The sequence below is a fragment of the Schistocerca cancellata genome, chromosome 7 (genome assembly GCF_023864275.1).
Source record: "Schistocerca cancellata isolate TAMUIC-IGC-003103 chromosome 7, iqSchCanc2.1, whole genome shotgun sequence".
Taxonomy (NCBI): domain Eukaryota; kingdom Metazoa; phylum Arthropoda; class Insecta; order Orthoptera; family Acrididae; genus Schistocerca; species Schistocerca cancellata.
In genome coordinates, this window is record NC_064632.1 from 357,408,084 (window position 1) to 357,420,733 (window position 12,650).

General features: G+C 41.1%; 1 protein-coding gene across 1 annotated transcript in view; it reads right to left on the minus strand.

Annotated features, from left to right (window-relative positions):
• Positions 1 to 12,650, minus strand: part of LOC126092774 (protein phosphatase 1 regulatory subunit 42-like) — a 95,869-nt gene that overhangs the window by 19,510 nt on the left and 63,709 nt on the right. The window contains exons 5-6 of the mRNA XM_049908501.1: positions 11,698 to 11,850; positions 289 to 420 (exon numbers count right to left, since the gene is read on the minus strand). Coding sequence (XP_049764458.1) covers positions 289 to 420; positions 11,698 to 11,850 — 285 coding nt within the window. The remainder of the gene's footprint in view (positions 1 to 288; positions 421 to 11,697; positions 11,851 to 12,650) is intronic.

The window sequence follows — 12,650 nt, forward strand, 5'->3', positions numbered from 1 at the left end:
ATCTTTTCTGTTCTGCAGTGTTGCTATCTGAAGCTTCTGACAGAAGTGATTATGCATTTGTCTTTTTTAGCCTGACTATTTTTCATAACAAACTTGAGGTCTATTGTGTGTGTTGTGTAACAGGCAAACCCATCTGAGTTTCAGATTTTTTAGCAGCAGATAAAAAAAATAAAAAAATGATAAAGAAATGATATAAAAGACTGACACTTCACACAGTATAGATTCATACCTACAAATTATTAATACTTATGCACTAACTGAAGAACACTACTGAGCCAACTGACTTACCACTTGGCCACGGTGGAAAGAATGTGTCCAACCCAGAGTGACCTGACAGGCTGTCACCACCAGGCATAACATCACGCAAAATAGAACGAGAGACTGATTTCATAACATATGGGGACACAGCATTGGTCAAATCTGAAAAATAAATTGGTATTTAGTGGAACTGTTTAGGTAAAAAATTACAAGTTTCAGATGACTCACACAGAGATAAATTATTTTTTAATTGTATATGTGACTTTTTTCTCACAAAGCAGCTCCCAAAATTACTGATTTATTTGCATACTGGTTTTTGAATGTTATAAATCCTTTGCCAATGCAACAATCTGTCAGTTCATTTTCATTTCTGTCTCAAAAACTGTTATATTCATTTACTAACTTACCACTTCAGGTAAAGGATGTAAATGTCTTTCAAAATACAACTTGATGGTCCCTTGCTGATATAGGCACTATTGCCTAGACCAGGGGAGGCCAATTATTTTGGCTCAGGGGCTGTTTTGTGAAAGGGGAGCTTAACAGAGAGCCCCACCTTTTAAAATGATTATATTCATTAACTAACAATGTTGTAATTTGGAAAAGGTGTAAATTGTACCACAAAAGTCAATAAATCTTACATATACATATAATATTATTAATTATTAAATATCAGTTAAATACCAATATCAATTATTAAATGAAATAGTGGGAGTTGTCCCTATTTATTTATTGTACTAAATAAATGTCATGTGACTAGGGCCTCCCATCAGATAGACCGTTCGCCAGGTGCAAGTCTTTCGATTTGACGCCATTTTGGCAACTTGCACGTCGATGGGGATGAAATGATGATTAGGACAACACAACACCCAGTCCCTGAGCAGAGAAAATCTCCGACCCAGCCAGGAAATCGAACCCGGGCCCTTAGGATTGACAATCTGTCATGCTGACCACTCAGCTACCGGGGACGGACATTTATTGTACTAATTTGATATAATCTACAGCTGTAAACGCATATAATTTTTCCACAGAATGCTATGGCCTCCTCTGTTGTAATGCTTGACATTTTGTTCCAAGAAGGCCATTTTCTTCCATGCCATTCACAGCACACTCAAGCAATTCCCAATCACTGAGTCTATCTTTCACTGATCCTAGAACAAGCAACTCCTCTGTTATGACAAAATTTTCATTAACTTTGTGGATAAAGATGAGTAATTATGCAGTATCTTCATTATCTGCTCCCTTGTCTATTGCCAAAGAAAACCAACAAAAGTTTTTGTGCACAATCTTTAGCTGTTTTGTCACTAACTGAGTCAAAGCACCTCGCTACAGTCCTTTCTGGCAATAACATGCTCTCAATTTTGCTTCTAAGATCAGGACATTTAAGTTTGTGCAGTATCTTACACTGCTTATTAATTAGGCCTTCTGAAAAAAGGCTTCTCGTGTTTAGCAAGGTTATAGGCTACTTTTTAAATGACTGTTGCTTCTTCAGCCTTTTCATAAAGTCCATATTTTAATATTTTGTGTTCTGCCTTGGAAAGTTTTCTGCCAAATTCGCTGTGTTTGTTTCATGATGTCTCTTCATAATGTACTTCTTGTATACACCATTGCATGACACAACAGACACACTCCTTTGTTCCCAGTAGTAACACAGAAATAAGTGTGTGTATGTTCTTCATTAAACAGATGAAATTCAGCACCGATTTCATGATTTTACAGAAGGTTCATAATTTCAGTAAAGTTGTAAATTTATATATTTACTGTTTCACATACAAAGTATATACCAAATCAACCAGAAAAACAGTGTGTATTGTACTACACATGCAAACCAAGTCAAAATTTGGTGCAGTGGCTAATGGGGAGACACCATAAATGGCTTTGTAAATGGTAAATGTCTTCTCAGTTGCTCCCATCAGCCACTGCACCAAATGTCAACTTGGTTTGTGCAAATAGTATCTACACTGCACATGCCTGATGACATGCCCATCCTACAAGAAATCAGTCATGCATGGCACAAAAACCTCAGTTCAAGATGATTTTTCTGACTCTTGTGGCAGGCTGCACAAAAACCCTTAGTGGGACACATGTGGCCCCAGGTCTAGACAGTCCTTTAATGCACCAAACAAACTATGCCTCAAAATACAAAGTACCAATTATACTAAAGCTATGGAAGCATTTCAATTAAATGTTCTCTACTTTTAGAATATTCTGTATGGAGCGCAGTAACTCATTATTTTTGGTGAGAATTGCTATGCAGTTGGGACTCATAACCCTACTGCACAGCCAAAACCATGGTACCATGTGTTACTGGATGGAGGCCAGCAGGGAGGGGGGGGGGGGCAACATGATGACAATTTTTGTCTTTCACTTCCAATACTGAACACACTTTGGCTCCAAAGGAGTAACAATACCTGCTGTTACTGTCCAATGGCCTCACAAGTTCATGTAATACTTACATTTCTTGTCAGTGATTGTACAAGAAAGTAAGACATACATTGTACAGTGTGTTATCATCAAGCTACAATGCAACTTTTAGATGATGTCAGTCAGAAACTGACAATGGTAGTAGTCACTTCAAAGTACTTGCTGATGTTGTTGTCAAAGCCTTGCTGAATATTTACGAGAAAATGGCTGCAATATACAAATTTATTTTTGACTGATTTGAGGCATTAATGAAAAAATCTCACACACAAGATTAATTTCCTATGGATGAACTCAAATTTCAATGAAAGTTTTAAATGTGTGATAAATGCTGATGCTCTCTCTTAGATAACCTACAATGCATGATTAAACATCCATCCGTCCAAGAAAATGGTTTTTCCAGACAACTGACGTTAATATTTCCACATTTTACAGTATTTGTAATTATATGAATGTGTGAGTGAATATTAGTGAAAATGCGAGAAAGTAAGTATGTTTACAAGTAAGTCTATTTTTATCCTTTTTTAATTTTAAAGATCTTAATCACATTTGCCATAAGCTGTTTTCACTACTGTGAATGTTAAATGGACTGTTTCTGACTCCTCTAAGAGTATTGTTACAGGAAGATATCCATTAAACTGTGGGTATTGTGGGAGAATCAATAAACTTGAACTCTGACTAAAAATATATAAAATAACAAAAATAAAACTATTCTGATCCCAAAGGACAGTGAAAGAGCTTTATTAGACACAGACCTGTTTTTAATGGTATATTATTGTCTTCCTCTAACCCGTAAACTGATTTACTCAACCAGTTATATACAAGTCTAACTATGTATGTGTGTAATGGGGGGAGTTTCAGGGTGTTCAGTGGTGAAAACAGCTTGAGGCAAATGTGTTTAAAATACATAAAATTAAAAAAAAAACAGTTGAAAGAGGATTAGTCAAAAACCACTCACTTTTTCCTATTTTTCATTGATATTCAGTCACACATTCACATATTTACACACACTGTAAAAAGTGGAAACATGGCTATTGGCCTAAAGCCCTTATAAAATGTAAATACAAAGGGCAAAAATAAGCTAACAGTTCCATTAACTGAAAAAAGTAGTACTGTTTCTTCAAAGTAACAGTGTTTCTGCCAATTTGAATGGGTTCAATTTAAATTTAGTCTGTGGACACACATATAATGAAACAGTGGATGGTATAATAACAGTATGGAAATGATAGCTTGCTATTTACCATATAAAGAAGGTGCTGAGTTGTAGGCAGGCACACTGGAAAAGATTGCTCATTTTGAAATAGAAAACATCCACACATCCACACAAGCACAACTTACAAACACATATGGCCAACATCTACAGGCACTGGAGACTGATTGTGACAGCATCCGATGTGAGTAGCAATCTGCTGGGATGAGTGGTGGGGGTAAGGAGTAGGCATGGGGTGTAGGGGTATCAGGATGGAGATGGGTGAAGATGCAGCTCTGCCCGTGGGAGTATGCAGGGACATGGTGGGGACAGGTAGAGGTGCTAGCGCAATGTCAAGATGATGTGCTTTGGGGGGGGGGGGGGGGGGATGAGGGGTGCAAATGGAGGGGGGGGGGAGGAGAACACATCATGTTGGGCAGCATGTTCAGCAAGTGGGTGATCCAGTCTTTCTTGATCATAGTCTGGTGGTGGCCATTCATACAAACAGTTTTTTAGTTGGCATGCCCACATAGAAAGTGGCTCAGTGGTTGCAACTTATTTTTTAGATTACATGGCTACTTTCACATATTGCCCTTTGTCATATGGTACAAAAATGTCTGTGATAGGGCTGGAGTAGGTGTCAGGTTGTATGGGGTAGTTTTGCAGCTAGTCTATTGCAGGGATGTGAGCCATGAAGCAGGGGTTGGGAGTAGGGCTGGAGTAGGGATAGACAAGGATATTGTACAGGTTCGGTGGGTGGCAGAATATCACTGTGGGAGGGTTGGGTTGGGTTGTTCGTGGGAAGAGACCAAACAGCAAGGTCATCGGTCTCATCGGATTAGGGAAGAACAGGGAAGGAAGTCAGTCGGCCGTGCCCTTTCAAAGGAACCATCCCAGCATTTGCCTGGAGCGATTTAGGGAAATTACAGAAAACCTAAATCAGGATGGCTGAAGCGGGATTGAACTGTCGTCCTCCCAAATGCGAGTCCAGTGTGCTAACCACTGCGCCACCTCGCTTGGTCGCTGTGGGAGGGGTGGGGAGGATAGCAAGCAGGATTTTACTCATTTCAGTACATGACAAGACGTAGTCAAAACACTGGCAGAGAATGTGATATTCAATTGCACCGGTCCTAGGTGGTACTGAGTCACGAGAGGAGTGCTCTTTGTAGTAGGACAATGTGTAAGTGGGAGGTGACTGGAGAGACAACGTATGCGAAATCTGCTTTTGGACAAGGTTGGGATGATAATTTTGGTCCAAGAAGGGCTCAGTGAGACTTTCGGCAAATCTGAAGAGGGACTGCTTGTCACTACTGATGCAATGACCACAGGTGACTAGGCTATATGGAACAGACTTCTTGGTATGGAAAGGGCAGCACCTGTCAAAGTGGAGGTATTGTTCGTGGTTGGTGGACATGTTCTAGACAGACACACTGTTGTAGCCATGAGGTGGAGGTCAACATTGAGAAATGTGGCTTGTTAGGTGGAGGAGAACCAGGTGAAGCAAATGAGGTAGAAGGTGTTGATGTTCTGGAGGAATGTGGATAGGGCGTCCTCACCCTTGGTCCAGGCCAAAAAGATGTCATCAGCAAATCTGAGTCAGTTGAGGGGTTTGGGATTCTGGATGATTAGATGGTGCCATGTGGGAGCCCATTTCTGTACCATGGATTTGTTTGTAGGTGATACCTTCAAAGGACAAGTAATTGTGGGTGACAATACAGTTGGTCATAGTGACCAGGAAGGAATTTGTCAGTTTGGAGTCAGTCAGATAGTTTTCAGGAGTGCCAAGGCCACGGAGTTGTCAGTGTAAATGGAGGTGGCATTGACAGTAATGAGCAGGGTTCCAGGTGGAATGGAATGTAATCTGTTCACCTCCTACTCCCACCTTGGACTACCACTATCTACTGTCTCTACAAGTGCTTCCATCGAACATCCCTCACATCCCATCATAGCAGCCAAATCCTGCTCGCAGACCTTCTACATTTAACACACCCTCATAAATGTCCTCCAACCACTATGCAAAATCCACAACCTAAACAGACCCAAAACACAGTCATGAAAATATGCCCCCAAAAGTCTAGATCCACAGAAGTAGCAGTCCCTTCCAAAGGCCTTACCAATTGCCCCACTCAAAATTCAGTCATGTTGGACTTATTTAAGACCTCCTATCATTCTACCGACCTCTACAGTGGAAACACTTTTTCACCACCAACCCTACCAATTAGACCTAATACAAAACCAATATTGAACCCTGCCAGGTTCATTTCACTCCTCCATCCAACCTGATCCATCCCCACTGCCTCAAAATCATCTGATTAACTTTTCAGAAGTTCCTAACCTTGAACTTTGCCTCACCATCATTCCCTAAATACCTCAACATGGACACCAACTTCACATTTGCAGAAAGAACCACAATCTGCCACCTAAAATCTGATCCCAACCTTATAATTCTACCTACCAACAAAGGCTCCTCACTGTGGTTAGGGACAGCAGGGATTACCTGGCAGAGGGACTCTGCCAGTTCTCAGAAATGTCCACACACAAACCCTGCCACAGTGACACCATTCCAGAAATTGAGCAGAATCTCCAAACCTTCCTCAAACCTTTGGTGGTCCATCCTAGAACCTCTCTCTCTGTCTCCCCCCCCCACCCCCCCCCCACCCCCCTCACCACTACTCTCCTATCTTCTCCATGCTTTCTGAAGTCCATAAACCCAACCACTCCATGCTTTCTGAAGTCCATAAACCCAACCACCCAGGACACCCCACTGTGCCCAGTTACTGGGCCCCATAGAGGATCCCTGCTTTGATGGACCAACACCTTCAGAATATTGCCCCCATCATTCACCCCAGCAGGTTACTATTAATGTCAGGTGTACTCATAGGCAGGCTCCAGCACCCAGAGAGAATGGCCCTGTGTGTGTGAGTTGTGCTTGTGTGAATGTGTGTGTGTGTTTTCTAAGTACATATAATGTGTAGGAGTGTAGTGTAGTGATGAGTCATTGTTAATAACTTGTTTAGCTTTGGTTTCTAACAGCTGCTTGAATTTTGTCAATGTTTACCTTTACTCCCTCCACATCCTCAAAGGTTCTCCTAAACGATGGACAGCTTTATTTATCTTGGGATTCTCAAACTTACGTATCAATACAATTTTTCCCTAATGGCATTTGTGGTTGATGACAAGACTGAATTTTTGGATGCACTGCCATATTTACAATCACTATATTACAAGTAAAAATAGTTTTCATATAGACTATGTGTCCAAAATCTACGACAGGTTGTCAGTATGTTATCAGTAAGTGAGTAAGAAAATTACAACCTGTTTGTCCTATATACTGACTATTGCTATCACTACAAAAAAATCTTGTAAACTGCTGAGTCCAAATATTTATTATCACAACTACCACTTATATGTTTCTTGTTTTGGAGAAGGTGTAATAGTCAGTATATAGGACAAACATGTAATAATTTTCTTACTTGCTTCAATGAGCATACAACTGGTGTAGCCTGCACTACACCATTGGTTGGTCAGTATTTAATACATAATAAATATTCAGGAGGGCGTATTCATGAGAATTTAAGAATTCTACATAATGGCCCCAAGGTGCACTTATTAAATGCTTTGGAATAGACAGAAAACTACAACTATTAATGCAGGAAAAAAGCCAGCCATCTACCCTAATAAACAAGCAATTTGATTCGATATTTCTTAAATATTTTTGTTGATTTTCTGTAATACATGTCTGCTCTTGAGCTTTCCTTTTTATCACAAAAATTGTTTTTCAATTATCTTCATTTTTCTGTCCTCTCCCTCTTATTATAAAATACATATTTCTTTTTAGCTCAATTTTTGTATGAAAGATTTTAGCTTGTAAAGATGGTATAATGTCATTGCACCTATCATGAAATTCTCACATGCCTGTAACAGTACATATGGTCTGTCCTTTCTTTGACTGTCGGTGTACTAACTTCACAAGCTATAAAGTGTGACCAGTTTGACATGTATTGAGACATTTCTTCACTACTTAAATAATTTTACCAACAAGTTTTAGGTTTTATACTTCCAAAGGTATGATACAGATTGCAATTCATTGATCCCCATCTCTGTGGTGACCTATGGCATCCATCTGCTGTTACACCTCTGGCATGTCAGATTCCTCGCCACTGACACAATTCATCAACAGGTTCCATGGTGCTATCTCCACAACTATGGCTAGCACCTCTACATTTATCTTTGCTTCCACACCTCAGTTTGAATTTTTATGCAATGCTTGTAGATGGCAGTTACAGTTCTTACAACTAATTCTATTGGTTATTGATGCATATTTGTAAGTATGTGTTGCAAATGTAAAGTAATTACTACTAAGGCCAACTTACGTTTATGTAATGTTTCATATTGTATGTTATTTGTATCTAGAATGATATTTTGAGAGTTCATGTATGTCATCATTGTATGTTAAGCCCTAAAGCCTCCTAATTAGGTCACACAGCAGGCAAGGGGTGGAGCTTCTCCTTTATAACATGTAGCACTTTGATGTTATTTAGCAGTTGCCACAGGTGTCTTCCAACACATGTCAGTACTCTGCTCATTGTCCCTGTTCAACTTGTCAGTACTCTATTGTTTCTGCTCATTGCCTAAAGATATAAATACCTTTCTGTTTTATTATTATCATGTATCCACATTTTATCATACACATAAAGTGTAAAATATTAGTATGTTTTCCTTTGTTGATAGAGACAATAAAAAACACACAAACACACACACAAATTACAAGCTTTCGCAACCCAAGGTTGCTTCATCAGGAAAGAGGGAAGGAGAGAGAAAGACGAAAGGATGTGGGTTTTAAGGGAGAGGGTAAGGAGTCATTCCACTCCCGGGAGCAGAAAGACTTACCTTGGGGGGTGGGGGTGGGGGTGGGGGGGGGAGAAGGATAAGTATACACTCGCACACACACACACACACACACACACACACACACACACACATATTCATCCGCACATATACAGACACAGGCAGACATATGTCAACAACATCTTTGCCTCTGTACTTCCGCCTCGACTGACATCTCTGCCCAACCTCTTTGCCTTTACATATGTCTGTCTGTGTCTATATATGTGCAGATGGATATGTGTGTGTGTGTGTGCGAGTGTATACCTGTCCTTTTTTCCCCCTAAGATAAGTCTTTCCACTCCCGGGATTGGAATGACTCCCTACCCTCTCCCTTAAAACCGACATCCTTTCATCTTTCCCTCTCCTTCCCTCTTTCCTGATGAAGAAACCTTGGGTTGCGAAAGCTTGAAATTTGTGTGTGTGTTTTTTATTGTCTCTATCAACATACCAACACTTTCGTTTGGTAAGTTACAGCATCTTTGTTTTTATATATATTTTTTCCACGTGGAATGTTTCCCTCTATATATATATGAGCTTTAACTTCTAACAAAAATCTGTGATCAAGACTGATTGCTATTTTAAATAATCTAATCATATTGCTGCTTTGTCCAATAATGTTTTCAAAAATTATACAGTGATAATGCCAGATGCTAGGCAATTACTTTGACTGCAAATGTCAGTTTGTACACTGATGGACGACAAGAGGGATTTCTTGTAAAGATCCTAAAACAGCACTGAGAACGGTATCCAACACAAACACTTCCATTACAACAAAACTGTAATGTCCACACAACAAAGTGGCTGTTGAGGGGAATGAGTAAGGCAGACTTTTGCTGCCAGAAATTGCCTTCAGTGGCTGCTTCAGTCTATTAACATACACTCCTGGAAATTGAAATAAGAACACCGTGAATTCATTGTCCCAGGAAGGGGAAACTTTATTGACACATTCCTGGGGTCAGATACATCACATGATCACACTGACAGAACCACAGGCACATAGACACAGGCAACAGAGCATGCACAATGTCGGCACTAGTACAGTGTATATCCACCTTTCGCAGCAATGCAGGCTGCTATTCTCCCATGGAGACGATCGTAGAGATGCTGGATGTAGTCCTGTGGAACGGCTTGCCATGCCATTTCCACCTGGCGCCTCAGTTGGACCAGCGTTCGTGCTGGACGTGCAGACCGCATGAGACGACGCTTCATCCAGTCCCAAACATGCTCAATGGGGGACAGATCCGGAGATCTTGCTGGCCAGTAGTTGACTTACACCTTCTAGAGCACGTTGGGTGGCACGGGATACATGCGGACGTGCATTGTCCTGTTGGAACAGCAAGTTCCCTTGCCGGTCTAGGAATGGTAGAACGATGGGTTCGATGACGGTTTGGATGTACCGTGCACTATTCAGTGTCCCCTCGACGATCACCAGTGGTGTACGGCCAGTGTAGGAGATCGCTCCCCACACCATGATGCCGGGTGTTGGCCCTGTGTGCCTCGGTCGTATGCAGTCCTGATTGTGGCGCTCACCTGCACGGCACCAAACACACATACGACCATCATTGGCACCAAGGCAGAAGCGACTCTCATCGCTGAAGACGACACGTCTCCATTCGTCCCTCCATTCACGCCTGTCGCGACACCACTGGAGGCGGGCTGCACGATGTTGGGGCGTGAGCGGAAGACGGCCTAACGGTGTGCAGGACCATAGCCCAGCTTCATGGAGACGGTTGCGAATGGTCCTCGCCGATACCCCAGGAGCAACAGTGTCCCTAATTTGCTGGGAAGTGGCGGTGCGGTCCCCTACGGCACTGCATAGGATCCTACGGTCTTGGCGTGCATCCGTGCGTCGCTGCGGTCCGGTACGGCACTGCATAGGATCCTACGGTCTTGGCGTGCATCCGTGCGTCGCTGCGGTCCGGTCCCAGGTCGATGGGCATGTGCACCTTCCACCAACCACTGGCGACAACAGCGATGTACTGTGGAGACCTCACGCCCCACGTGTTGAGCAATTCGGCGGTACGTCCGCCCGGCCTCCCGCATGCCCACTATATGCCCTCGCTCAAAGTCCGTCAACTGCACATACGGTTCACGTCCACGCTGTCACGGCATGCTACCAGTGTTAAAGACTGCGATGGAGCTCCGTACGCCACAGCAAACTGGCTGACACTGACGGCGGCGGTGCACAAATGCTGCGCAGCTAGCGCCATTCGACGGCCAACACCGCGGTTCCTGGTGTGTCCGCTGTGCCGTGCGTGTGATCATTGCTTGTACAGCCCTCTCGCAGTGTCCGGAGCAAGTATGGTGGGTCTGACACACCGGTGTCAATGTGTTCTTTTTTCCATTTCCAGGAGTGTATAATGTTGTTTATTCCATACCCCTGAAGGCTCTTCTTTGCAATAAGCTTCAAGAAAGTGGCATGTAAACAAATGAATCCAAAATGAATCCATGTTATTAATATAACAAAGTACATCAATATAATTCTTACACTTTGAATCTGCTGTAATGATGACTGTTGCTTTCTGATACTGGCCTCCTAACAGATGAACATAACCAACTAATATTTTCTGTCTGCCATCCTGCAAGTCTGTTTTTAATACCTTATGATTAATTCCAGTCTTCTGAATTCTGATTCCTTTACACTCTCCCACAGCCATTCTTTGTGTCATACCACTTCTTTTCTCTCTCTCTCTCTCTCTCTCTCTCTCTCTCTCTCTCTCTCTCTCCATACAGGTATTTAATTTCTATACTAAATCCAAATCATAGCACTAACTAGATCACTATAATAGATAAAATATCATTATAACATGGGAGAAAGTAAGAAAATCATATTCTTATGGCACTGTGCTCGAACTATCAGCCCAGGATTTTCACAATACTGTGCAATTATCTCATATCAAAGTAAGCAAACTTGAATTATAACTTTAAGTAAACTTTACACTTACGAGCTATATTGGCAGCTGCAGTCAAGGCTTCCACATCTCCGGATTTTTGTACGGCACCTTCACGTTCCAGTCTCTGGTAATATGCAGTGTTTTTCATAAGATGTTTTACAAAGACCCGTGTTGTTTCAGGAACAAATTTACCATCCAGCAGAGCTGAAGCACACAAAAATTATTGTTTAAATTTCTGTTTCACTCATCAAATAGTTATGGTTCGAGTTTAACATGTGTAAAATTAATCAAACATAACAATAAAAATAACAGATTAGTAAAAATGTCATAAAAACAGAAGTGGTACAACCAAAAGAGAAGAGTTTGTTGGTGACATCAACTTGAAGACAGGTTTTGATTGATTGATTGATTTCTTTATTAATCCATGTAACAATTTACATTGTGTGGATTTCGTCAGCAAAATCATATACAATACACCTACATATAAAATTTGTATTTACACACATTTTTGAGGTATCTTAAATTAGTTTTATATCCTTGTGTAATTTGTAATTTTCTTATAGTACTGTACAATTTTGATTTCATATTATAATTATTTCCTTGTGTATTACAATGCAGGCTACTTTAATTACACTACATGTTTTCATTCAGATAGTCCATTACAGCGTAATAACTTTTATTTAATAAAAAAAATTTTAGTTTTGTTTTGAACTGTCCGATTGTGTCAATATCTTTTATTTTTTGGGGTAATTTATTATATAATTTAACAGCATTGTAGTCCACACATGGGTGCACAGGTTCACTGGCTAGCACTGAATCAGTAAGTCACCAACAGCCATCACATGCATGTCAAATATGCATCTCGCCACCCCCCGTCTCCAGGGGGACACACTGTAAGTTCTGTAAATCTGTGATCACAACACGCCCAACTACTTACTGGTGGAAACAGTTTCAGACATCAGCACAATACCGAAGAAAATTACTTCCACATTCAGCACTAGGCA